The sequence below is a fragment of the Protopterus annectens genome, chromosome 2.part1 (genome assembly GCF_019279795.1).
Source record: "Protopterus annectens isolate FY-2018-M chromosome 2.part1, PAN1.0, whole genome shotgun sequence".
Classification (NCBI taxonomy): Eukaryota; Metazoa; Chordata; order Ceratodontiformes; family Protopteridae; genus Protopterus; species Protopterus annectens.
The window spans coordinates 1727578239-1727605864 of NC_056729.1; the positions used below are offsets into that span (position 1 = coordinate 1727578239).

General features: G+C 43.0%; 1 protein-coding gene across 1 annotated transcript in view; it reads left to right on the top strand.

The window, feature by feature from the left end:
• The window catches only part of DDOST (dolichyl-diphosphooligosaccharide--protein glycosyltransferase non-catalytic subunit), a 337702-nt gene that overhangs the window by 184460 nt on the left and 125616 nt on the right, over positions 1-27626 (top strand). Inside the window, exon 9 of the mRNA XM_044063179.1 lies at positions 26098-26218. Coding sequence (XP_043919114.1) covers positions 26098-26218 — 121 coding nt within the window. The remainder of the gene's footprint in view (positions 1-26097; positions 26219-27626) is intronic.

Below are 27626 nucleotides of genomic sequence, written 5' to 3' on the forward strand. Positions count from 1 at the left end.
GATGTTTGTGGCTATGTCAGTGGCTAGGTAATTCTAAAGAAGCCCTCTGCAGGCCCTTCATGTAAGTGATCATCAGTTATGCTCTGACTCCATAAGAACCATCTCTTAACGATGCATAGGCAATGCTAGTGTCTCAGTTACAGTGAAATGTTCATTTTTCAAGCAAGTACCATAAATGGTTAATGCATATGGGAGGGTACCCTTAAAGTAATATACCCTTCAGTACTAGTGTTCGTAATAAACGGGCTATTTCTTTCTTTCTTGAACATCTTCATTTCGAGTTCACCAGAGATGAGACACCTCTCTTATGAATTCATTTTCAAGGTTCAGCTTATGTAAAGCTGCATGATCAACAGCTGAAGGAAATGCCTCGTATCCGGTTTCTCTATCTACGTTGCCTGAAAGGCATCTCTGGTCTCAAAACTGGTTTGTACGCCTTATTTTTCAGCTTCTTTGGCATTCCTCCTCCACCACCTCCAAACAATGCTTTATATCTGTCTCTGTTTACAGCCATTCTGTTATGTCTAGAAAGCTGATTACTGTGTCATTGCTGTGATTGTCACTACTTGTATTAATGTTGTAATATGTGCCACCTTAGATGTATCCAGTACTCCTGTGCATATATATTATACTCCATGTAATCCACTGTCCTACGTTATTCATAGTTTACATTGTGTTTTTTCCTGACATTTGTACACTTGCATTTATTTCAACATTTCTTACGAACTTGTATTTAATGCATCGTTGTTGTGGAGATTTTCTCCCCGGGCCTCCGCAGAATAAGGACCCGTGTCCAGTCGGATTTTCCCAGTAAACAAATGTAAATAATTCGTGTGTCCTGTACTACCCCTTACATTTTGTGTCAGTTGAATACAGCTCTTGTTCTTGCATATTTTTTTTTTATTATAACACCTTTATTGAACTGTCACTTCTGACACAGGCACATTTACATTTCATAAGTGTTTACAGGGCTAACAACCACAAGGGCCTTTTTAAGCCTAGCCATGCATCCCAAATCTCTGACAAATTCTGATACCCTGAACAAGTGTAACCATGGGACTGGGAGATGAACCATTCACAGCTTGCCTGTGTCCATTAGAGACATAGGTGCCAAACCAGTGATGAATTTTTGGTTTCCCATCCAATTGTCCAAGTTGCACTTGAATTGGGTTAGAGAGGAACTCTGCTTCACATGGATGGGGAGCCTGTTCCATAGACGGGTTAGTCTGTGGGGTTACATACCTATCTCGCTAGCAGGTCCTATTTATATCGCAGGCAAGGTTTAAGTTTTATATAAAAGTAATAAAACTGTATTAAGTTCATGTTTACAAACATTATACTTTATATATATATATATATATATATATATATATATATATATATATATATATCATAATTAATTCACAAAATTATCTTATTAAACAATTTTTATTCTTTAAACATCTTTATTTTTTTATGAAACCATGATTTATGACATAAGCAATCAAACATTTAAAAAACATGAAAACAAAAATCCTAGTTACAATCCTAGTTGCAAGCATTTAAAACTAATTACAAACTATACTGTTTTAAACGATTATGTGAAGAGTATGAAGTTCACTGAAATATGTTATGAAATATGTTATGCACCTAAAAAAAGAAAAATTAAAAAAGTGTAAGTGTAAAACATAATATAAAGTAGTAGAGGTAGTTCATGGAAGTTGGGTTAAAATGGAATACTGAACACACACAAAACAGTTCCTCCTTTGAAAAGCATTAAAAAAGTTAAAAGATTTCATTAATTTATATATATAATCAGGTTATTTGGAGCAAGGGAGGGTTACAGAGGGTGGTTCTGTTTAAGAACGTTTCTTTTGGCTTTTTTTCCCGGTCGCGTCCACAGCGGAACTCTGGTCCGCTAATGATTGGCAGTAGATTTTTTTACGGGTGCCAAGATGCCAGCTTGATGCCCAACCTTCAACAAAGGCACACCCATTCTATGCATGTCTTTCGAATGCCACTCGACCACGGGGAGGACATGCAGACTCCACACAGAAGGCGCTCTCGCCGAGAATGGAATGGGAGAACCTCTTGCTGTGAGGCAACCATGCTACCGCTTCACCACCGCGGCTACTAAGAACAGTAAAAGCATTAAATTAATTCCTTTAACCAAGTCCCCCTTAACTCCATAGTATAAATGGAGGCTGTGCTACCTTTGAGCTGACGTTAAAGAGCTAGAGATCAATTAAAATATATAATATATGAACAGCTTATTGAGGTTAATCTACTAATCCAAACTTTATTAATTACTACAAAATGAGCTGGCACCTCACCTATGTGTCATGTTTAATCATAGCCTCACCTCAGGCTTCATGCCCACAGAGTGGCGCACAGCTGCAGTCATCCCACTCCACAAGGGGGGGATCCACTTTGGATCCTGGGAACTAGTGTCCCATCAGTCTGACGAGCCTGATCTGCAAGGCCATGGAACTTATAAACAGACATTGGCAACCTTCAAACACTGGACCCCACCCAGTTTGGGTTCGTGAAGGGCCGATCTTGCCTCCTGAACCTGATCGACTTCTTCAAATCACTCTCCAGAGCCATGGACGAGGGTAAGGTGGTCCACACAGCCTACTTGGACCTCACCAAGGCTTTCAACACTATCCCCCACTCTGGAATCATAGATAGGCTTACTAAAATGGGCATTAATCCCTACATCACTCGATGGGTTGCAAATGGGCTTGCTGAAAGAACACCCACTGTAAAAGTAGCCAACTCCAAATCCATCTCCAGACAAGTGACAAGTGGTGTACCGCATGGTTCTGTCCTGACCACTCTTGTTTGGCATCTACTTCTCTGAAGTACAGGCCAATACTAAAGGACTCTGGCTTACAAAGTTCGCAGATGACTTCAAGCTGGAAGCCATTACTGAATCCCCAAATGATGTGGATATACTACAAAAGGGCCTTACCGACACAGATGCATGTTGCCAGAGCCATGGGCTCAAGCTAAATGCCAAAAAATGTATAGTTATCCCCTTTGGGAAAAAACACGTACCTGTGAACTACCACATAGGTGGCAGTACACTAAACACCGAAAGTGTGATAAGAGACCTAGGGACACAGGTGGACAGTGGTCTCACCTCTGATTACCACGTAGCCACAATAGTTACAAAATCCATCTACATTGCACACTTCATCACTAAGGGCTATTCATCCTGAAAAGAGGTTGTTGTCCCTCTGTACTCGTCCCTCATTAGACCCATTATAGAATATAGTGCCCCGTTTGGTATGTACCTCACAAGACATCTGCAACAACTCAAAAGGCCGCAGAAATACCTCACAAAAAGAATCACTGGCCTAAAGCAGATGCCTTATACTGACCGTCTAAAGAAACTCCAGCTATACTCCATCGCATATCGCGTGCTCAGAGATGATCTCTGCCTAACATACAAGGCCATGTCAAACCCAGAGTTGTTGGACATGCTACACTTAAAGAAATCCCAATTCCTTCGAGCCACACACTCCAGGGATCTTAACCTTGTCATCACGATGAATGGAACATGCTGGAGGGATAGGTTCATGACCCAGAGACTACCCATACTCTGGAATAGGCTGCTCATACATGTCAGGTAGAGCGCCTCCTTGGCCCTCTTCAAGAGGAACATTGACGATTGTATGGGAGATAGGAAATTCATCCCGGGGATCACATCAGAAGCCCTGCTAGACAGGGGTCCAGGAAAGTAAATATTTGTAGGAAGCAATAGCCAGGGAATCGTTATGGCTAGGCTTGTATAGGCCCTAGCCTAGTACCTACCTATGAACCTGTAAGAAACGCACTCACTAACAAAATGACTAATTAATTAAACTAAAAAAGATCTACCACTAAATATCTATCAGAATAAATATTAGTAACTTATAAACTAAAACACTTTCACGAAAGATTGCTTTCGTACCAAGTAAATACTTCCATCAGGTTTGTGTGTAAAAAAACATTTCATAATATTAAACGTGTATAAATCTACAATTGAACATCTAAATAGGCTGAAAACCACAGCTATAATTGCTAAGGTGGAAATACAGCGCAAAATGTTAAAAATAAAGCTGTGTAAGGCCCTGGAAATCTGATCAAGTGTGGCATTTACTAAGAAAGCACTTCGTTTAAATGAGTAAAAGTATCAGAAAGCAGCACCAATGTCATTTATTTTCAGTCTAGAATATTTTCAATGTTTGATATTTGTTTATAACAATATTATCATGTATAGTATTAATGTATAATGCCAGCGTTAATCAGTCCCATATCAGGCTTTTAATAGTCTTTTTAAAACAGTGGAGCAGTTTTCTGAGTTCTAGTATGCTTTTTATGGAACAATAATAATTAAGACCCGGTTTTCTAAAAGAGTTCCATTTCATCTGCCACAGTAGTTCACATTTTTCTAAAAGATTAGGAGTGTCTTCTTCCAGTTCCAAAAGTTCCACACAATCAGTAATTTGAAGTTTAAGGCCAGTATGTCTTTTGTGAACCTGCAGGTGCTGAGCCAGTGCATTATTCTTGCACTTGGCTCTAATTTCTGAAAGATCGCCAGAAAACCTTTTAAGTCTGAGCATTTTTCCCACATAGAATCCCTTCACAGTTATTGCAGTTTGCCCTGTAAACCACCTGCATTGAGTTAGTCACCTCCTGTGTTGGTTTTAATCTGCTTGCTTAAATAAGGGCAGAAAAACATCTCCCTCTTGTATGTGCTGACAAAACACAGTTGGCTCCACACTTATTGGCACATGTATCCAATGGTCTATGCCTACCTTCAACCCAACTCCTGATGTTTCTGGCTTTCCTTTACACAAAGGAAGGAACTTCTCCAAAGATGTCCATTAGATACGAGCTTTCAGTAATTGTGGCCCAATTCTCTCTAATAATATTACTGATGCTGTGATAATCAACAGTAAAAGTCAAGATGCAACTGTCTAGATTTGTTGTCCATAGATTTCTTTAAAATCCTTCTGTAAGGACTGTTAAGTGCTGGTGAATTTATACTTTTTGGTTCAATTGCAGGTTCCAGAATGCTTCTTAACACATTACTTTCATATTCCCTCACCAAAAAATAATTTAAGATCATTTAGATTCTTAAAAAGGGTTCCATTTTCATGGTGATCCTAGCCAACCTGTAGCCCTGGTGCTAACGTTATCTTTTGTCCTGGTGGGATGGAGACTCTTGTGTAGCAGGAGGTTTACTCTGGTAGGTTTTCTGTAAAGATTTGTGTCCATTTTACCTTGGTCTAAGTCTTCAGTAATCTGCATATCTAAGAAGTCAGCCAAGGTGAGGCTATGGGAAGAGGTGAAATTCAGGAAGCTGGTGGTTTGATTCAGATAGTTCATTAAAATCATCTAATTTAGCACTTTCTCCTTTCCACACAATAAAGATATCATCAATAAAGCATGGATACAGAGTGCCTTCTGTGTGGAGTCTGCATGTCCTCCCCACGTTCGAGTGGCCTTTGAAAGACGTGCGTGAATGGGCATGCCTTCGCTGAAGGTTGAGTGTTGGGCTGGCAATTCAGCACCATAAAAATAGACTGCCAATCATTAGTGGGATTGGAGTTCTGCTTTGGCGACCCCTAACCGGGAAAAAGCCTAAAAGACGAACAACAAACACTGATATGTTCGCTGTTAAAAACATAATCCTCCTCGCACTTGACTAGGGCTATGTTGGCTAGGCTAGGGGCATAGCTGCTCCCATGGCTATACCAGTCTTTTGTTTATAGTCATTTCCAGTAAATGTAAAGAAAATTGTAGCTAAGCACCTTATCTAAAAGTTTACCTGTTCTTTCATGTTGTGCTGGTGTGCCATTGTTGTTTTTCCTGTACGAATCAGTCACTTTTTCAATACAATAATTATGTGGAAGTACAGTGTATAATGATTCAACATCTATTGTTAATAAAATGCTGTCAGCATCAATTTTAACTTTTTTATTTTCCTTAAAAAATCATTAGTCTTGTGTGTCAAATTTTCTTCTCAGCCAGGGATTGTAACAAAACATCCACGTAGATGGCAGCAGGTTTGGTCAGGGACCCCCCTGCTTACAACCACTGGCCTGTAAGGAGGGTTTCCTCTATTTTTGTGGCTTAGGGATTCCAAAGAATTTAGGCAAATGAGATGAAGGTGTTTGTAAATAGTCAAACAAGTTATCTGTTAAAAAAAATCATCATCATAAAGTGCAGTCAAGGATGCGTGCCTGTTAAGATGGCAAAAATCTCTTCTAAAGTTAGATTCATAATAGTGTCGCTCAACATTTCTTCTGTCCTTTGGATGTTCTTCGTGTTTCACTGTTGCAGTCATCACATTTGGGTTAACTGCTTGCAGTAGCCCTCAGTCAGCCCGATTATCAAAGTCTTGGGTCCTGCGTCGGTTGCGGTCTCATCTTCCATGACGTCAGGTAGTCAGGGGTATAAAACATGTAGCCGACGCCCTTACATCAGTCTTTCTTGCCGTGCGGTACCCAAAGCAGAAGCAGTTCACAAGTGCCAGTCATCTGACTCCTGAAATTTTCGTTTTCGAGTTTCAGAACCAAAGTCTTCAACTAAAGCTAAGTACTCTGTTGGGGAAACTTTTTCTTGCTCTAAACCAATGTTAGTGAAAGTCAGTAATTGTATTTTTTGTGGAAAGCAAATACCTCATAAAGATTTTTATTCATATTGTATTCCTTGCCTAGGCCCTGACCACGCCGTACCTCGCTGTTGGTTTTGTGCCTTATTTAAACAACGAATTATTCGTCGTCTGTATATTTACGCTTCTAAATATTTTGGTACTCGGTACAATTATCCAGATATGGCTTCGGTAAGCCACCCGACTACAGACATTCTGAAAAAACACAAAGATAATGCAATGCAACTAACAGTGGGTAAAACTGCCTTCCAGTTTATAGCCTGCTACAGACCACCCTCCCAAACCCAGGAACCCCACTCGGCCTTCCTGAGAACACTGGAAAATATGAAGGTCTTTCCAAACACCATTATATTGGGCGACTTCAACAACCCAAACATAGACTGGGAGCATTACTCTAGCTCCAACACCCTAGCCCAAACGTTCCTAGAATTTATAAACGCAAATGCTATGGAACAACTTGTTACCACTCCCACAAGAGGGGAAAACATACTGGACCTGATCATCACCAACATGGGGACTCCATGCTCCAGACTAGAAGTGTATCCCTCACTGGTAAGATCAGACCATAAACTAATCTCACTGGATATTCACATCCCGACCCCACCCCCTGCCCCGAAAACCACAGTGAAAAACTTCTCTGAAGCAAATTTCATACTCCTCAAAACCGAGGTGGAATCCTTCAAAGCCCCCGGGCCTGTGGAAAATACGGCTCAGACCGCAGAATCCTTTATAAACGCATTCTATGAACACCTTCAGGAATGCATGGATCATGCAATCTCAAATAAAACCAAGACCCAATCCTCCAAAGGCAGACGTCCTGTCTGGTGGACCCCAGCCATAAACAAATTATACAATATAAGGAGGAAGCTACTACATGATAGAGCAAAATTCCAGAAAGGGAAGACATCTCTGATCAGTATTGGCAAAAAACTAAGGGCACTCATAAAATTGTCTAAGGCCAGCTTCGAGAGAAAAATTGCACAGGACACTAAGGATAATCACAAGGCTTTCTTTAGTTATGTTAGGAACCTAGGTGGGAATTCCCAGATATGCTCAGAATTGGTTCAAAATGACAAAAAATACACCAAACCCACAGACATTGCCAACATCCTAGCTGACAGGTTCAGCGCAACCCCCCCCCCCCCACCAAAAGGGCAAATGTCTATCCCAGCAGAGTGCTGCCCCCTGACATCAAGATGCTCAGGTAAGAGCCGCCCTCTCCAAAGCAAAAAAACACAGCATCAATGGGACCAGACGGTGTCCTGGGCTGCGTCCTACATGAACTCCAAGAAGAGCTAAACCCAAACATAAAACTACTGTTCAGTCTCATCCTTACTACAGGATATGTACCCAAAGAGTGGCGTACAGAAACAGTGGTCCCTCTCCACAAAGGTGGTGCCTCAACAGATCCTGGAAACTATCGCCCCATAAGCCTGACTAGCTTGGTCTGCAAAGCTATGGAAAGGATCATCATGGACCTCATAAATAAAGATATTGGGGACCTACAGACACTGGATCCTACCCAGTTCGGCTTTGTTATGGGCAGATCCTGCCTCTTAAACCTGGTCAATTTCTTTGAAACAGTCACTAAGGCCATTGATGAGGGGAAGATGGTCCACACAGCCTACCTGGACCTCGCAAAAGCCTTCGATACAATACCCCACTCGGGCATTATAGATAAGCTCACCAGCTTAAATATAAACCCCTATGTCACTAGATGGGTTGCAAACTGGCTCAAGGACAGAACCCACATGGTTAGAATTGCTGGAGCCATGTCAGACTCCAAACCAGTTACAAGTGGCATCCCGCAACGCTCAGTCCTGGGACCTCTCTTGTTCGGTATATATTTCTTGGAGGTACAGGCCAACACGGAAGGACTGTGGCTGACCAAGTTCGCAGATGACTGCAAATTGGGTGCCATAATCGACTCTCCAGCCGACACAAGCATCCTCCAAAAGGGCTACATAGAAACAGACAACTGGTGCCAGAGCCATGGCCTCAAGCTAAATGCCAAAAAGTGTATAGTCATCCCCTTTGGCAAAAACAAAGTGCCTGCAAATTACCACACAGGTGGTAATCCATTAAGTACAGAAGAAGTAATTGGAGACCTGGGGACCCAAGTTGATAGCAATCTCTCATTTGACAACCACGTGGCCAAAGTGGTTAGAAAAACATTTTATATAGCCCACATAATCATGAAGGGATTCACATCTAGATCAGGGGAGGTCATCGTGCCTCTTTACTCATCCCTCATCAGGCCCATAATTGAGTACAATGCCCCTTTTGGGATGTACCTTACCAGACAGCTGCAGCAACTGGAAAGACCCCAAAAGTACCTCACCAAGAGGATCAAAGGGCTCAAACAGATGCCATATGCTGCCTGGTTAAAGAAACTCCAGCTCTACTCAGTGGCATACCACCTGCTCAGAGGCGATCTGTGCCTGACGTATAAAGCCATGTCCAACCCGGAATTAATGGACATGCTGCACCTCAGAAAATCCAAATCCCTTCCAGCTACGCTCGAGACCTGAACCTCAGCACTGAAATAAATAGGACATGCTGGAGGGACAGATTCATAACCCAGAGGCTCCCTTCACTCTGGAATAAAATCCCAGTCCAGGTTAGGCAGAGTCCCTCATTGACTCTTTTCAAGAGGAATCTTGATGAGTGGATGGGAGATCGTAGGTTTACCCCCCGGGTATCACTTCTGTGTCACTGTTAGACAGAGGCACAGTATACTAACCTCGAAAAAGGGCATAGCAAAATTAATTTAAAATGGGTGGCAAAAGCCAAACACACTCTGGCTAGGCTTATAAATGCCCTAGGGCAGATAGCCTAGTATGAACCTATGAACCGATAAAGACAGACAGGCCACCTAGGTCCAAAGCTGCCGACGCTTCTCCTAAGCTAGTCGCCAGTTCGCCGGTACTCAGTGAGGCGCTTTCACAGCCCCTGATACCCGGTACTTCAGATTCGCAGGCCTCTATTGAGACCCATTTGGAGCCTGGCATGCAGCGAGATGCTTCAACTGTGGAACCTGCGGTTGTCTCTACCTTGGATGGATCTGGAGTCGCTGTGCAGGCACCGGCTTCTGAGGGTGCATTTCGGCCTACTGACTTGCATATTAAACCGACGCCATCTTCTTCAAGACCTAAAACTCGATCCATGACTAGAAAACCCGATGCCCAGACCGCATGGTCAAGCCTCTATGCCTAAAAAACAAATAAGAATGGCTGAAGACCTTATTACTTTAATCAGGGGAAGCCAACCTTCCCCCTCTGAGACCTAGGACTGAATTTGGTTATGATTCTTCTGATCAGGATTCTGAAATTTCTGTTTCTTCTAATGACCAGGATTTACCCTCATCTACCTATGAGGATTCTGATGCAGAGGACTCTATTCCCTCTGCTTCCCCTCCAGAGGATTTCTCTTTTGGTGAAACCTTGCATACTCTTAGGGAGCATTTTCACTGGGAAAGCCAGGATTACTCTGATTCTAAAAAGAGGCTTAGGGATTTCTTACTCCTGCCCCAACACAAGCCTTTAGCTATCCCCCCTGTACAGGACATTGTTGATGATGTCTTTTCGGAGTCTAGCTTGGCCCCTGACACCTTACCTCCTACTCCCAGAAAACCAGATCGATATTACAGGGTTCCTGACTCTAAGTTCCTCTTTAAAAAATCCTACTGCGGATCCTGAGACCATTTCACAGGGACCCAAGGGCATAAAGGCTACTACTGCCAAAAATCCTACCCCCTCTGCTTAGAGACTAAAGGGCACTTGATAGATGGGGTAAGAAGGTATACACTTCTGCAACCTTGGCCATTAGGACCTTAAATTGCCAGTTTCATATGTATCAGCAGCATATTATTGGATTGCTTAAACAGAAAATGATGTTGATTCCTGGCTGTGCTGAAAATAAGAATTTACAGGATTTAATGCATTATGCTGAACAAGTTGGAAAACATACTTTGCAGTGTGGTTTTGATTCACTAGAGGCATCTTGCAGGGCTGCTGTTACTGGGTCTGTACTTCGAAGGCATGCTTGGCTTAAGGGGCAGTCTTTGCCAGATCATGTTAAAGCTGAATTGTTGGATGCTCCCTTAAACCAGGACCGCCTGTTTGGCAGCAAAGCAGAAGAAGTTCTTAAGATGGAGGAAAAAGCTAAATCTATGCAAACTGTTAAAGATTTCCTGCAAGTGCAGCCTCCAGGTTTTAGTAGGCATTGGCCCTCTAAGAATTGGTCCTTTCCTGCCTCTTCCAGGCTGCCTCAGTCCAAACCCAGAACCAGCAGAACACTCAGGCTTCATTCCCAAGGTACGCAGAGGACTAAGCAGTGGGGGGGGCTCCCACTTCCAAAGCAGGGAGTAGTAAGACCCCCGCCTTATGGCAAACTGTCTCAATGATTTAACTTTAAAACTTCCAAGCCCTGCTCAACTTGACTGCTCCTTTAGAGGAAAGATTGCTCTGCAGGCAAAAACTGGGAACTCATTACTCAGGACAAATGGGTTTTGAATATAATTTCCCAAGGATACAGATTCCACTTCCACACTTTACCAACCCCAGACAGTTGGCCAGATCTACCCCTAAATCAGTGGGCAGAGGCTCAAATGCAAGTTCTCTCTCTCTTTCGAGTATAAGGGCTATTCAGACTGTTCCAGAAGAGGAAAAAAGATTTCAACTCAAGACTTTTTCTGGTGCCCAGAAAAGACAACTCCTGGCGTTCTGTCCTGGATCTCTCTATCCTAAACACTTTTTTGGTGATCCCATAATTCAAGATGCTAACTCTACACCAGTTGCTTCCTATGCTAGGCAAGGATGCGTGGTTGGCACCACTGGATTTAAAGGAAGCCTACTTGCACATCCCAGTCAGGGAATCTTGCAGAAGATTCATACGCTTCATGCACCATCAGTTCTCTGCACTGCCCTTTGGCTTATCTACTATGCCCAGGGTATTCACAAAGTGCCTAGCTCCAGTCATTGCATTTTGCAGGCAAAGAAATATTCAAATAGACCCATACCTGGACGAATGTCTAATTCAGGCAGAAAGACAGGACATACTATTGAATCATCTGGCATTTGTACAAAAAGTGCTAACTGGGGTACACCATAAACGAAAAGAAATCACATCTGGTAACCTGCCAACAAATTGCATTCATGGGAGCAAGCTTGAACACAACTTCCCAGATGGCTTTCCTCACGCCAGAGAAACAAATTCATTTGACAACTTAGTTCAAACTAATTGCCACAAAGACCCTGCTTATCTGCAAGACAGATACTGCAATCCTTGGGGTTCATGGCCTCCTGCTCTAATACTCTAATCAGGGGTAGCCAACTTCCCCTTTCTAAGAGGCCTAGGACTGAAGTTGTTTATGAATCTTCTGACCAGGATTCTGTTTTTTCTGATGTTCTTCGTGTTTCACTGTTGCAGTCATTACATTAGGGTAATCCTGCTGGCAGGTTGCCCTCAGCCGGCCTGAATTCCAAAGTCTTGGGTTCTGCGTCGGCTGCTGTTGCCCCTTCCCTGACATCAGGTCATCAGGGATATAAAAGAAGCAGCCGGTGCCATTTTCTTCAGTCTTTCTTGCTGTGCAGTGCCTGAAGCAAAAGCAGTTCGCAAGTGCCGGTCGGCCGACTCCTGAGATTTTCATGTTTAAGTTTCAGATCTGAAGTCTTCAATAAAGCTAAGTACCCCGTTGGGGAAACATTTTTCTTGCTCCAGACCAATGTCTGAAAAGTTAATTGTATTTCTTGTGGAAAGCAAATACCTCATAAGGATTTTCATTCTTACTGTATTCCTTGCCTAGGCCCTGATCACAACGTTACTTGTTGTCGGTTTTGTGCTAGATTTAACCAACGCACTATTAAGCGTCGGTATGATTTTGTTTTAAACAATTTTGGACGCTGGTATAATTATCCTGAAATGTCGTCGGATAGCCATCCGACTACCGGCGGTTACAACAAATGCAAAGAAAAGGATAGAGAAAACAACCGAGGCCCAAAACCGACGACGAAGCTGCTAGTTGCTGGTTCTCAGTGAGACGCTTTTGCAGCCCCTGACAAACCCCTACTTTAGAGTCGCAGGCTGCTACCGACTCCCACGTGGAGTTTGCCATGCTGCTGGATACTCAAGGTATTGGAGTCTCGGACGCTAATCCCTCAGATTGGTCCGGAGCCGCTGAGCAGGTACCGGCTTCTGAGGGTGCATTCAGACCTAAACATCTTTACATTAAAACAACTTCAGCTTCAAAAGCAAAGACTAAAGCACCTTCTAAAGCAAGGAAACAAACTCAAGAGCCATGTGGACAGGCCTCCATGCCCAAAAAACAGATGCTCAAAATGGCAGAAGACTTGATTACCTTCATCAGGGATTCCCATCCCTCTCCTGATAAGCGGCCTAGGCAAGACACTGACTATGAATCTTAAGATCAGGTTTCCATTTCTTCTGATTTCTCTTCTGATCAGGAATATTCTCTTCCCCCCTATGAGGATTCTGATGCTGTAGAATGTATACCTTCAGCTTCTCCTCCTGAGGACTTTTCCTTTGGGGAAACCTTGCATACCATGAGGGAGCATTTTCACTGGGAGAGCCAAGATTTTTCAGAGTCTAAAAAGAGGCTCAGGGATTTTCTTTTACTACCTCAACACAGGCCTCTAGCCATTCCACCTGTGTTAGACATTGTAGATGATAGGACTGAAGTTGTTTATGAATGTTCTGACCAGGATTCTGTTTTTTTCTGATGATCTGGATTTGCCCTCGTCTATTATGAGGATTCTGATGCAGAGGACTCCATTCCCTCTGCTTCCCCTCCAGAGGATTTTTCTTTTGGGGAAACTGTTCATACTCTAAGGGAGCATTGCCACTGGGAAAGCCAGGATTTTTCTGATTCAAAAAAGAGGCTTAGGAATTTCTTACTCCTACCTCAGCATAGGCCTTTAGCTGTTCCTCCTGTACTAGACATTGTTGATGATGCTTTTTCGGAATCTAGTTTGGCCCCTCATTCCTTGCCTCCTGCTCCCAGAAAACCTGACAGATACTACAGGGTCCCTGACTCACACAAGTTCCTTTTTAAAAATCCTATTGTGGATCCAGACTATTTCACAGGGGCCCAATGGCATTAAGGCTTTTGCTGCTAAAAATCCTACCCCTTCTGATAGAGACTCAAGGGCGCTGGATAGATAGGGTAAGAAGGATACATTTTTGGAGTTTCAGGCCTGCTGTCCTTACTGTTGGCATATATTAAGCTTTAGGTTTTAGTTTTTCTTGTTGGTCTGGAGGAAGCGATGTAAGAAAAAGTGAATTTGTGCAGTTAGCGCACGCCGCTTCATCGAGATTATCATACTTTGTGTATTCCTTGTTTGAGGCGAAGCACGACATTTCGCTTCCGACGCTGTTGTGCTAGGGCGCCCGTGCGTTTAGAAGGTTCCGTGTTAGATTGTAGTCCGGGGGGGTCTTTTAATATTAAGTTGCCTATGTTGTGCAGGCGAGGATGCTAGAAGGAGCTCTTCAGAAGCAAAGAACAAAACGGCTGCTAGGGTGCAGAAAGAGTCGTCCGTTTCCGTTGTCGGTTCTTTAGGAGGCAGTGGAGTGGGTCCTTCGGCCGGAGGCTTCTCTATGAGTCTAGGAGGTGTTGTTGTGAAGGATGCTGCCCAGCAGGCAGTAGAAGTCCAGGCTGAAGAGAGGGAGGGCAGGTGCCCTTCCTGTTTCCTTGCCGGTAGCTCCCTCTGAGTCTGTTTTCTTTGAGGGAGAGTCAGATGTTTCAGAGATATTTTCTTGTGGTGTCACTCCTAGTTCTACAGGATCTGTGCCCAAGCACATGATGCAGATGATTCTACTTTTAATTTAGAGGATTAGAGGTTTCTTTGCCCCTTCAGGAGGGGAGGAAAGGTGGAACCAGAGTACTGGGACTTTTCTGATTCTTCAGATGTTTTCAGAGTCAAGGCTGCAGGAACTGCAGCTTTATCTTTTTTATTCTGATTCTGATGCATGTGGGTTCCTTCCTTCTTGGAAGATCAGAGCACTTTTCTATTCAGAGACTCTTCATTCTGCTGAGGTTACATTTAAGTGCTGAGGTCAGGACCTCTGATTCTTGCCTGTATCTCAAGATTAGTTTTGCTTAAAGCATAGTTGAAGATGTAATCCACCTGTGATGGATTGCAGTATCCCTCTGTTCTGTGAAGGCTGCCTCCAATTAAAGAGAGGCTGGTGAGCTCCTGTTTTTTCAGGAGGTTCTACAGGGTGCTTGAGGACCTTATGCACTTAAGAGGTCTAGGCGCCTCTGGTGTGAAAAATCCCTTCAAAAAAGGTGTCAAGGCCTCTGTTGTAAAATGTAGTTCCTCCAGATAAAGGCATTGAGTAAGATAGATTCTTCGATCTTAGCTATAGTTCTTTAATTTTGAACGTGAGGGTTCTTGAATTTATGATTTCATGCTTTGATGCTCTGCCTCTCTTCTTTCTACTGGGAAGTCTAAAGTTAGATGCTTAAGTGGAAGGCATTGAGTGTAAGTAGGAGATTTGGTACTCTATTAGGAACCCAGGCTCCTTTTTAGAAAACTGCTGTTGTTTGACTCTGTGTGTTGAAAAGTCCTAGGTGGGAAAATGGAGGCCCGTTCGCAAAGAGGCCATATTTTGGCTGATTTTTACAAGTTGAACATGCAAGTTTAAAGAGTGTTGGCCTCCTGGCTTTTCTGTGCTGCAAAACTTGGTTCATGATCTCGCTTATCTCTTTCCTCTAAAGACAAGGCAGGTATCTAGTAGGAGAGTTCCTGATTTTGGTGTTTCAGAGAACGAAGTTTAGTACTGATGACTGGAAAGGGTGGGTGTACCGGGGGCGTGATTCACAGGATACTCACCTGGTGGGCTGAGCTATTTTCTCCTTCTGAATGCCTTCAGGCAGGAGCGGGGGTTTGGCTGGACAACAGGCCTTCAAGTTTAGCTTGATTCCTTCGTGTTGCAGGCCCAATGACAGTCTGATGCATGTTGTTTGGTTCGTTTGCCCCTTACAGCATTGAAGAGAGAAGGTTGGCACTCTTCAGCTATGGCAGCAAAGACACTAGAGGCTCGAAGATGCCCCCAACATGAGTAGTTTCAAAGGGGCAGGTTTATTTCCATACCAGGCCTCCTTTCCAGGATTTCTAGACGTTCCTCCTCTAGTAAGACTGGGGTGCTGGGAAAATTCCTCTGCCTAGAATGGGGCCTTCGTTGGTCAACACTTATCTGCAGGGAAACCAAGAAGAAAAATGTTTCTAATCTATCCTAGCTTTAAATCTGCTGGGACCTTTATCAATTTCAGATTATTTCTGAACACTTATCTGCTTCACTTCAAGTTCAAAATGCTGACGTTGCAACAACTTATCAAGTATCTGGGTCAAGATCACACTCAGGGGCTAAGTTGCTACAAGGCCTAGTTTCATGTTCTCTCAGGAAGAGTTGCAAGAAGAAGACCGTTTTTCTCCTTCTTCTCTTCCTTATCAGCTCTCTGGAAAGTGTTTTGGCTTATCTACAGTGCCCTCTTATTTCCTGCGGAGAGACTCAGTGATAGCTCTCTTCAGGCTAAGAGAATACAGATGCCTCCTTGACGGGCCGAACTAATTATTCTGGCCCAAGGAAAGGACGAACTTCTTCATGCTTTATGGGTGTTCTACTCTGCTGAAAAAGTCAAATTATTCTGTGACGAAATAAAGTCCAGTCTAGTACCTCTTTCTCTTTGTGTGCTTTCTGATCATCAGACTGACAGGGACACTGCAGATGGCCTTTTGCTTTAAGCCTTGCATCTTAGTATCCAGCTTTCCTGTAGCCACATTGTCTCATCAGTCATGGTTGACTGCAAGGATGTATCTCAGTCGTACCTGGTTCATAGCATTGCATATTCTGAAGCTTCCCAATGCAGCACTGAAAGGAATTTTTGTGGTGGGTAACAACAAAAGACCTCCACACTTTTCTCCTCTATTGTATTCTCAGAACGACTGAACCTTGCCCTCAGAAAGGAATTTTTTAAGGACTCTCAGGAATGGCAAAATTGGCAGGGACTCTCTGCCTGACGGCAGTGCAAACAAGACATCTATCTATCATGCAATCTAATACAAAAGCAGTCCAAGGACCAGTTGATAAATGGAAACAATTTACAAGACATTGGCCAGGGTAGGGTTCCCTGACTTATCAACTTTCAGGAGATGTTAGCTCCTCATTGCATTATTAACTGTCAAGTTTACTCCTTACAACACACATGTGGTTCTAACATACAGACGGACAAGCATGGTACACTGTAAAAGCTCAGGGAACACATTCTTATCCTGTATCTCAGTTAGGCATGATTTCTGAGAGGCGGCTGGCAGTTTACAACCGAAATGTGAGGCAAGAACTCTGCGCTGTGGAAGAATGAATTAGCAGATGTGTTGAGCAGACAAATTATGGATCAAGAAATTGATTTTGGATCCTCCAACTCTTCAGAAATTGTATTAAAGCGGGCAAACTCCTGCATAGATCTGTGGACCACAGCTCGGAAAGTACCAGCAACCAAAGAGTTGGGGCAATTCTCATGTGGATGATGCCCTCTCTCTCATTCAGTTGGGGCAATCTCTATTCAAGACTTAGACCTGAAGCCTCTTCAGAAAAGGGTACTCTGAAGGTCAACAGCTAAAAGCCAAAAGATGATTTTGTGCTCCAGATGAGCCCTCACAGCCTTGCCTATCCATTACTGAGAACACCTGCCGTCTCACCCAATGTGCCTTCTACTCTCGATTCCATAACAGCTCTCAGGAGAACACTCATCTACATAATAACAGCTAAACCCTGGAGGCAGGTCTCCTGGCATATTCTGTTTCCCAATTGGTGTTTTAGTACAAGGAACAGCAGGTAGAAGGAAAGTGCACGGAGGCCAGAAATGGAAGTACAGGAAAGTGTCACATGAATAAATGGAAGAGGTGTTATTTTGCTTTTCAGCAATAGTGTATCTTACTTTCTTTAGTAGGTTTATCCTTGGCTTCTCAAGTGGTTACCTCTTTTACAATTACTGCTCACCAGCCTTCTCTTCTATTAAATTGTCAATTTCATTGTTTTCTCATTCACTATGACTGAATTCAAAGAAGGCAAAAGATATTTGTTTAGCAATTCCTTAGACTCCTGGAATATATCTTTGTTTTGGGCCTTGTCTTAACTACTCTACTCACCTTTTTGTGTTGGAACTGAGTTCTACACTTTTGAGAGGAAGCAGCTAGCTGACTTTTACTCATTTAATCATGAAGACCTCTTGCCAAGACCTCTTACCAGGTTGGCCCTTAGTTTTGAGCCCTTATTAAGGTTGCATAAGGACAGGGTACCATTAGTACTAATCCTTCCTTTCTTTACTAATCCTTCCTCTATAGTGGCTTTAAACCAAACTATTCATTTTTATGCAAACTATTCATTTGCCCCAAAAAGGGGGGAAAGATTTTGCACAAAGGGAAAAGATTTTGCACACTTTGGATATTTACACAGGCAAGACTAAAAGGGTTTGAGCAACTAGCAGCAGTTCAGTCTCAGCAATTTTTTTGTTTTCCTTGCTTCAAAGCTGTAGAGGCAAAGCCTTTCTGCTTCAAACTATTTTTAAAGTTATTGGTTTGTATTATTCCCCATCATAGTAATCATGGTCCCTAGCTCCAGCTGGGATCCCCACCCAGCTAGCTAGGGCCTGCCACTTCTACAGCTTTTAGGGGTTTAAACTTGGATACTTAAGCAGCAGCTACTTGGTGTACAAGTGCATACTTTCTCTAAGCATTACTCTTACATTTCTTACTCTAAATCTAGGGCCGTTTGCCACTACAGGGCATTAGAGCATTTTTAGTTTTCCTACTGCTTATTAGTTGCTTTCCTTACCCCTCTGCTTTTAGTTCTGGTGAAAAGTGTAACTGCAGCATGTGAGATGAAGAACATACAGTACAGTTTGTACCTACCTTAAATGTAGATGTTAGAAGATCCACATTGCTGTGAAGCTCTCCTCCTCCCTCCTCCTTTAGTTGTAGTTAGTTGGTTTTGGTTGTGGTTTTGTTTATATTTTTTGTATATTGTATATGGGAGTGTACATAGGGTGGGTGGTGGTTGGTGGTTTTTTGCTGTCTGGTTTTTTTCTTCTTTCTGGGTCTTGTCTTCTCTGAGAAAAGGGGGAAGATGTAGCGTCGGTCGCGCGCATTTGTACCCTGGCGTCCTGATGTCAGTCTTAAGCGCCTTTGACCAGCGCCAGCCTATATTTTGATATATTCGGACATCGAGGGACAGCGGACTACCCAAGTGTAAGGACTACAGCAATGTGGATCTTCGAACATCTACATTTATGGTAGGTACAAAACTGTACTTTTACACTTCTGCAACCTTGGCCATTAGGGCTTTAAAACTTATTGTATTGCTTAAACAGAAAATGATGATTCCTGACTGTGTGGAAACTAAAGAATTACAGGATTTAATGCATTCTGCTGAACAAGTTGGAAAGCATACTTTGCAGTGTGGTTTTGATTCATTAGAGGCCTCTTGCAGGGCTGCTGTTACTGGGTCTGTTCTCAGAAGGCATGCTTGACTAAAGGAGCAATCCTTGCCTGATCATGTTAAAGCTAAATTGTTGGATGCTCTCTTAAATCAGGGCCGCCTGTTTGGCAACAAGGCTGAGGAAGTTCTTAAAAAGATGGAAGATGTAGCTAAATCTATGCAAACTGTTAAAGATTTCTTACAAGTTCAGCCTCCTACATTTAGTAGGCACTGGCCCTCTAAGACTTGGTCATTTTCAGCCCCTTCCAGGTCTTCTCAAGCCAAACCCAGACACAGCAAAAGCCCCAGATTTCAGTCCCAGGGGGGGACACAGGACTAAGCAGTGGGGAGCCTCCACTTCCAAATCTGGGAGTAATAAGACTCCCCCCTATGGTAAACTGTCTCGATGACTTCCGTTTAAAATTTCCAAGCACTTATCAACTGACTCCCCCTTTGGGGGTAAAGATTGCTTTTCGTGCAAAGAAATGGGAGCTCATTACCCAGGACAAATGGGTTTCAAATATAGTGTTCCAGGGATACAGATTTCACTTCTACACGTTGCCAACACCAAGCGGGTGACCGGACCTACCCCCAAATCGGTGGGCAGAGGCCCAAAAACAAGTACTTTCTCTCCTAAGCATGGGGGCTATTCAACTGGTACCAGAAGAGGAAAAGGGACAAGTTTTCTACTCGAGACTTTTCCTGGTACCCAGAAAAGACAAATCATGGTGTCCTATCCTATCCAAAATTCAAGATGCTGACTCTTCACCAATTACATCCTATGCTAGGCAAAGATGCCTGGTTGGTAACAATAGATTTAAAAGCAGCATACCTGCACATCCGAATCAGGGAATCTTGCAGAAGATACCTACACTTCAAAGCAGGCTACGCACACTATCAGTTCTCTGCACTGCCCTTTGGCTTATCTGTTGCGCCCAGGTATTCACAAAGTGCCTAGCTCCAGTTGCTGCATTTTCAGGGCAAAGAAATATTCAAATATACCAATACCTGGACGATTTTCTAATTCAGGCAGAAAGCCAGGACATACTTTTGAATCATCTGGCCTTTGTACAAAGGGTTCTAACTTGTCTGGGGTACACCATAAACGAAAAGAAATCACACCTGGTACCCTGTCAACAAATTATATTCCTGGGAGCAAGCTTGAATACAACTTCCCAGATGGCTTACCTCATGCCAGAGAAACAAATTCATTTTACAACCAACTTCAAACAAGTTGCCACAAAAACCCTGCTATCTGCAAGACAAATACTGCAAGCCTTGGGGCTCATGGCCTCCCGCATTCTTCTAATTCCTTATGCAAGACTGCATATGAGAAAACTACAGTGTTATCTAAAAAGCCTATGGTGTCAATATTCTCAGGATCTAGAAGCAGTGATTCCTGTCATACCTTGCCTACACCTAGAATTCCTTTGGTGGGCAGAGGTCTGCCACCAAAACAAGGGACTACCTTTCACACCGCCCCCTGCCGCCCAAACCCTAAAAACAGCTGCATCAGACTATGCATGGGGGCCTCACCTGGCAGGGAAGTGCATTCAGGGCAAATGGAACCCAAGTCAAATGCACCTGCATATCAATCAAAAAGAAATGTTAGCTGTACAGAATGCTCTGACAGCCTTCAAGGACCACATTCTTCCAGGACAACTTATGGTAAAGACGGACAACACCACTGTCATGTGGTACATAAGCAGGGGGCGTACATATTCTTACCCCCTCTGCAGACTAGCCATGGCATTGTGGAACACTGCCTTGAGCTACCAAGTGCACCTACAAGCTCAATTCCTGCCAGGAAAATTAAGTACACTGGCAGACGGGCTAAGCAGAAACCTCATGGACCCACACGAGTGGAAACTGAAACCAAGGATTTTCAACATGTTGACAAGCAAATGGAAGAGCCCAGATATAGACCTGTTTGCCTCTCCCCAGAACTACCAATTGGACAAGTTTTGCACAAGGACTCCCCACAAGCAAGCCAGGAAAGTGGATCCTCTGTCCTTCAGCTGGAAAAACCTATCAGTCTAGGCCTTCCACCCCTCTGCCTCTGCTTTCCAAAGTGCTACAAAAAATCAAACAGGACAAACCAAGGATATCCCCATGGCACCTGCCTCAGACTCCTTCCCTGTTGTCTCAGCAGGAGAACCAGATTCTGCACCGTCTGCTTCTAACACTGAACCTTACAGCCTGGCTAATTACATAATCTCTCCTCTACCATCCCTCAGTAAACCTGTGATGGATATCATTTTACAGGCAAGGAGACCTAGTACTAGAAAATCTTATGCTGAAAAATGGAAAAGATTCTGTGCCTGGAACCAATCTCAAGGGATGAGCACAGCAGCGCCCAATTTACCTCAGATTTTACAATACTTAACTGAGGTGCTTCACAAGGGCCTGTCTTTTTCCTCCATTAAAATCCACTCCTCAGCCATTTCAGCTCATTATATCACAGAACCTCCCCTCTTCTCTCATCCACTGCTCAGGCAGTTCCTCAGAGGGGCCAAATATTTGAGACAACCCAGGAGAGCTCCAACCCCAGCCTGGGACCTTAACTTTGTTTTGGAAAAACTCACTCTGCCTCCTTTCAAGCCAGCTGCTACTGCAGACTTAAAATTTCTTTCTTGGAAAACAGCTTTCCTTTTAGCAATCACTTCAGCTAGAAGGGTATCTGAATTACAGGCCCTTATGGCAGTGGAGCCTTTCATCATCTTTCATGCGGACAGGGTGTCCCTCAGAACCAATCCATCCTTTATGCCCAAGGTGGTATCCAGTGTGGTTTTTAATCAGTTTATTCATTTGCCAACCTTCTTTCCCAATCCACAGAACAAAAGGGAACGGATACTGCATTCCTTAGATGTGCACAGACAACTTAGATTCTACTTGGACAGGACTAAACCTCAAAGGAAATCTGAACAACTGCTGGTGGCATTTGCTGCAGGGGCAGAGGGGAAGACCATTTCAAAGCAAACCCTTTCTAAATGGATAGGCGTTTGCATTCATTTCTGCTGTAAGCACCATGGAAAACCTATCCCCCAGGGGATCAGACCTCACTTCACCAGGGCTGCATCTACCTCTACAGCCTTTCTCAGAGGCATCCCTACCAGGGACATCCTAGAAGCTGCTACCTGGAGTTCTGTGCATACTTTCACCAAGCATTATCATTTGCCAATTTTCTCTAAATCCAATTCCTCCTCCCAACCATAGCTTTGGGAATCTACCCAAATGTAATGACTGCAACAGTGAAACATGAAGAACATAGTACAGTTGTGTACACTTAATAAATGTAAATGTTCGAGTGTATTTCACTGTTGCAGTCCTGGTTCCCCTCGTTCCAACCCCCTAACTTCTTTTGGCTATATGTCTACTTTCCTTTACTGTGCTTAAAAGCCTTTTTGGTGTATTTGCTTTTTTGTTGGAGGTATATCATTGTATTTTTGTATTTAATTGCTCCCCATTAGGGGGGCACCTGGCATCTGGGGCAAGAAAAACTGATGTAATAGCTTCGGCTGCATGTTTTATACCCCTGACGACCTGACATCATGGAAGAAGGGAAAGCAACCGACGCAGAACCCAAGACTTTGATATTCAGGCCGAATGAGGGTTACCTGCAAGCAGATAACCCAAATGTAATGACTGCAACAGTGAATATGCTCGAACATCTACATTTATGGTAAGTGTACACAACTGTACTTTTCTGAGATTGCTGGGGTTCATGACTTCCACAATCCCCATGTTGCCTTTTGCAAAATTACACATGAACTTCCAGTGGTTCCTAAAGACAGTTTGTCCCCAGCCCCGGCATATGCTTATCCTTAAGATCCCTCTTCTACCCTGCCTGAAAAGAGACCTACATTGGTGGATGCAGCAGCTCAGTCAGAACCCTGGCCAACCACTTCAGATATTTCAGCCAGCTCAGCAGCTTTTCACAGAAGCTTCAGACTTAGGGTGGGGAGCAGCCTTTGCTTCCAGGAACGTGCAGGGTCTCTGCTTCCCATATCATAAGAGGGAGCACATCAACATCAGAGAGATGAGGGCTCTGATTCTGCCCTTGTAGACGTTTCATCCTCTGTTCTTGCCAGGACCCCTCAGGATTCTTACAGACAATACTACTGTCCTTTGGTGCATAAACAAGCAGGGGGCACAGCATCTTACCTTCTTTGTCACCTGGCCATTGGCAGGCACATTAAGCAGGTCCGTGACACAATGACACGAGTGGTTGCTTCACAGGGATGTGTTCCTGCATCTAGTTCACCATTGAGGTACTCCATAATTGGACCTCTTTGCCTCCCCCATTTAACAGGCAACTTCCCGGTGTCCCTCACGCTCGAGCTTGGAAAGCTGATGCTCTGCCCTTTTCATGGAAGGGGGTGTTTCTTTATGCATTTCCTCTCCTCCCTCTAATTTAGAAAGTCCTGTTGAAAATGCTACAGGAACAACCAAAAAGTCTTGCTAGTGACTCCCTTTTGGCCAAAACAGCACTGATTCCCTCGTCTGCAGTTAGCATAGGGCCATCACTACAAGTTACCTCACCAAGTGGACCTATTCAGTCAGGACAAGGGGTCCTTGATCCACCCACATCTGTGAACTTTGCAGATTACCTTTTGGGCAATTAACTTGTGATCCCTTACAGGCACCTTTTTTCTAAGGACGTGCTTAGGGTTTTGCAGGAGGCCAGGAAACCCAATACTAGAAGGTCTTAACATTTCCAAGTGGAAAGGATTTTCGATTTCATGCCAAAAAAGAAATAAGGATCCGTTCTTTGTGAATGTTCCTTTAGTGCTTTCTTACCTGTATGAGTTGCTCAACAGTGGTCTTTCTTATTCCTCAAAGTCCACTGTTCTGCCTTGTCTGCTTGCTTGCCTTTGACCCCTCCCTTAGCTTCCAAGATAGAGGTTAAGCTTTTCCTTAAAGATGTCCTTTACATGAGATGACCTAGGAAGCCGGTTCCTCCTCCTCCTCCTTGGGATCTTAACTGTGTGTTAGAGAAGCTTACTCAGGCCCCTTTTGAGCCAGCGGCCTTCACTTCTCTGAAGTTTTGTACATGGAAGACAGTACTCCTAGTAGCCTTAACCTTGGTTAGGAGAGTCTTTGAAATCAAGGCTTTGATGGCTTTACCCCCATTTTGTTTTTTCACAAGGACAAAATATCTTTGAGAACTAATCCATCCTTTGTTCCTAAAGTGGTAAATGAGCTGTCTCTTAATCAGTCCATACAGTTGGCTACTTTATTTCCTTCACCTCAATCCCCTAGTGAGAGGATTATGCATTCCTTGGATGTTCATAGACAACTCAGATTTTATCTTGACAAAACAGTCTGTTAGGAAGTCTGATAAACTTTTTGTCTTCTTTCATCCTAGAGCTATGGGTTTACCTGTTTCCAAACAAACTGTCTCTTCATGGATCTCTAAGGCTATTAGCTTTTGCTATAATTTTCATGGGAAATCCTTATTTTCAGTTGAGACCCATTTCACAAGATCAGTTGCCTCCTCAGGGGCTTTCTTAAAAGGCTTGGATGCTCACACCATTTTGGAAACTGCCACCTGGTCATCTGTTCATACATTTACAAAGCATTACAAGTTAGACACTATCTCCAGATCCAGGGCTGGATTTGCCAGGGCATTTCTGCATGGATTTGTGGAAAATGCTTCTTAGTCTTGTCCATTCTATTCTCCCCCGAGTTCCCTCTGAGATTTTGCACTCTCCCATTTGTAAAGGATACAACATTGAATAGAAGGACATAGAATAGTTGGGGTACCTATCATGTAGTCTAACTTTTACAAGTTCGGACCACATATGGTCGAGACCATGTGTTCGAATTTGTAAAAGTTTGAGCGTTTGAATGGAAATATCCGTAAACGGAGGTTTCCATTCACTTCAATCTGGTCCGATCTCGGAGTTGGTATATTTAAGTAGCAGGGGGGTGTGGGGGTGCAGGGGGGCTTGCCCCCTTGCTTACAACAGTTTATTTTTTTTGTTCATTGTGTTTTAATTTTTTTTATATATATAGCTGAAGTTCTGTAACTTCGAACATAATTCCAATCCCTCAGAGCTACACGCTGTAGGGACCTAAACCTTGTCACCACAATAAACAGGACATGCTGGAGGGATAGATTCCTATCCCAGAGACATCCCATACTCTGGAACAGGCTACCCATCTATGTCAAGCAAAGTTCTTCATTAGCACTCTTCAAGAAATATCTTGATGAGTGGATGGGAAATAGGAAATACACCCTGGGGATCACTTCTGTGTGTCTGCTCGTCAGTGGCACAGGAAAATAACTTGCTTGGGTGGCGTAAGCCAGGGAACCTTGTTGGCTAGGCTTGCGTAGGCCCTTGGGCCAATAGCCTAGTACCTACCTATAATGGTTTGACCATTAGGCGTTCAGAGTTACGGAACTTCGACTATCTGATATAGACCCGAATAGTTGTGTAAAGTCTTACTATAACCATAGATGTCCTTTTCTGTGTTGCAGTGTTGTATCCCACCTGCCTCCCCCTACAACTTGCTCTTTCCTAGAATGGCTATCCTTTAGGCTCCTTTTGCATTATCTTTGGATTTCCTTTCGTAATGAGGCTTGCATATTGTGAAGATTGTACGTGCAGACATCCCTTTTATGGCCGATGTTACTTGTGCCTCTGTGAGACATCCCGCATACAGACAGTGGCTTTAAGCTTTTGTATACAGGACAAACGTTGTTGGGTGGAATACAACCCATATGTAAAGAATACTGCAACATAGAAGGGAAGGACATCTAAGACTTTACACAACTCTTCTGTGTCTTAACACTTCAAACCTCATTTGTTGTATTAGCCAGTCAGCACGTTCTATGAGAAGAGAATATATTGTGTAGCAAGCAGAAACTGTATTCACCGTACTAGTACTATGTTGCAGTACATTTGATTACCACTGGTTATTACAGTGTAATGCTTGTTTCCTGTTTGTAGGAGTACAACATTGTGATTGAAAAACTTTCTGATGGTAAATGGATCCCATTTGACGGAGATGACATCCAGCTGGAGTTTGTTCGTATTGATCCTTTTGTGAGGACTTACCTGAAAAGAAATGGTAGGCCTGTCTATTTTTTTGTTAACATCATGGTGTTATCCTTCTCTGAACATCATGGTGTTATCCTTCTCTGAAAGTATTTTGTAAATTGTCGTTTAATTTAAGAAAAAGTTTAATTGACCTGTTAAATATAAATTCTTTATTCATTTTTATTTTAGAAAGACTTTTAAAAAGTTTGATAAGAGCACATTCTGGAGCTAGAAATATGTTTAAAAGAAAAAGTATGACATTGCCTGCCTGACATTTATTGCATAGAAATGATTGGACAAATCTGTTTGTTGATATTATATTGCTCTCTGTCTTTGAATTTAGAAATGAATTTGTCAACACGAGTCAGGATAAACTGAATGTGTGCTCTTTGAAGAGCATGCTTAGTTTACCTTACAAAGATCTATACATTTACATGTGGTTATGTGCATTTGCAAACTTTTCAGTTACTTTTTTGTTTGCATTTTTTGACCTTTCATTGGAAGCCTTTGCAAAATCTGAACAATTGTTACATTATGGAGAATTCAGAAATGATTAGAATTGTGCAATGCACTACACAACATGATTGGGAATTTTTTTTAAACTTCGAGTTTCATGGTTAGGAACAAATGTGGCTAGGTATGCATTTAAAGTAAAAGATACATATGTCTAGCCATGGTGCATGAAGGTAGAAAAGTGTGAAAAAACATTGATAGAATTGAGTTTTGCTTTGCATTGCTCTATTCACTTTTGAGTACCTCCAGTGTTGGAAAACTGAAACAGTTTCCAATAGTGAATGTTTAGCAGGGACATAATGTGGCTATATATAGTGAACATCAAAGTATTGTACAAGAAATGTTGCTGGTATATGACAGATAGGCTTTGTTTATTTACACACACTGAAACTTAAAAATATTCATCAAAGGTCCATATTACTGGAGACTTTTATAAATGGCTGATGCATGGAAGGTAGGCTACAGTTCTATTAAGTGGCACCATACACACAGCTGTATTTCCACTGTTGGTCACTTTCTTAAATCTACTTTCATGTGAGATTTTTTTAAACTATGCAGTAAGGTGTTCCATGCCATAGAGACTAACTTATTAAAAGCTGATTTACTTTGATGTGCAAGGGGTGTAACTGTAAATTGTAGTGAACTGAAGCGAAGATCACAACATGGAGGAAAGTAGTACCATTTATTGTATAATAATTTGTCATTAAAAGAACCCAGCCACTGGGGATGCACAAGCCAGTGCATTTCTTTGTGCCGGTCCCAAGCCCGGATAAATGGGGAGGGTTGCGTCAGGAAGGGCATCCAGCGTAAAATTTTGCCAAATCATACATGCAGACAACAGTACAGAAATACATGCCAGATCGGTCGAGGTCCGGGTTAACAACGACCGCCACCAGTACTGTTGGCCAACAGAGTACTGGCGGAAA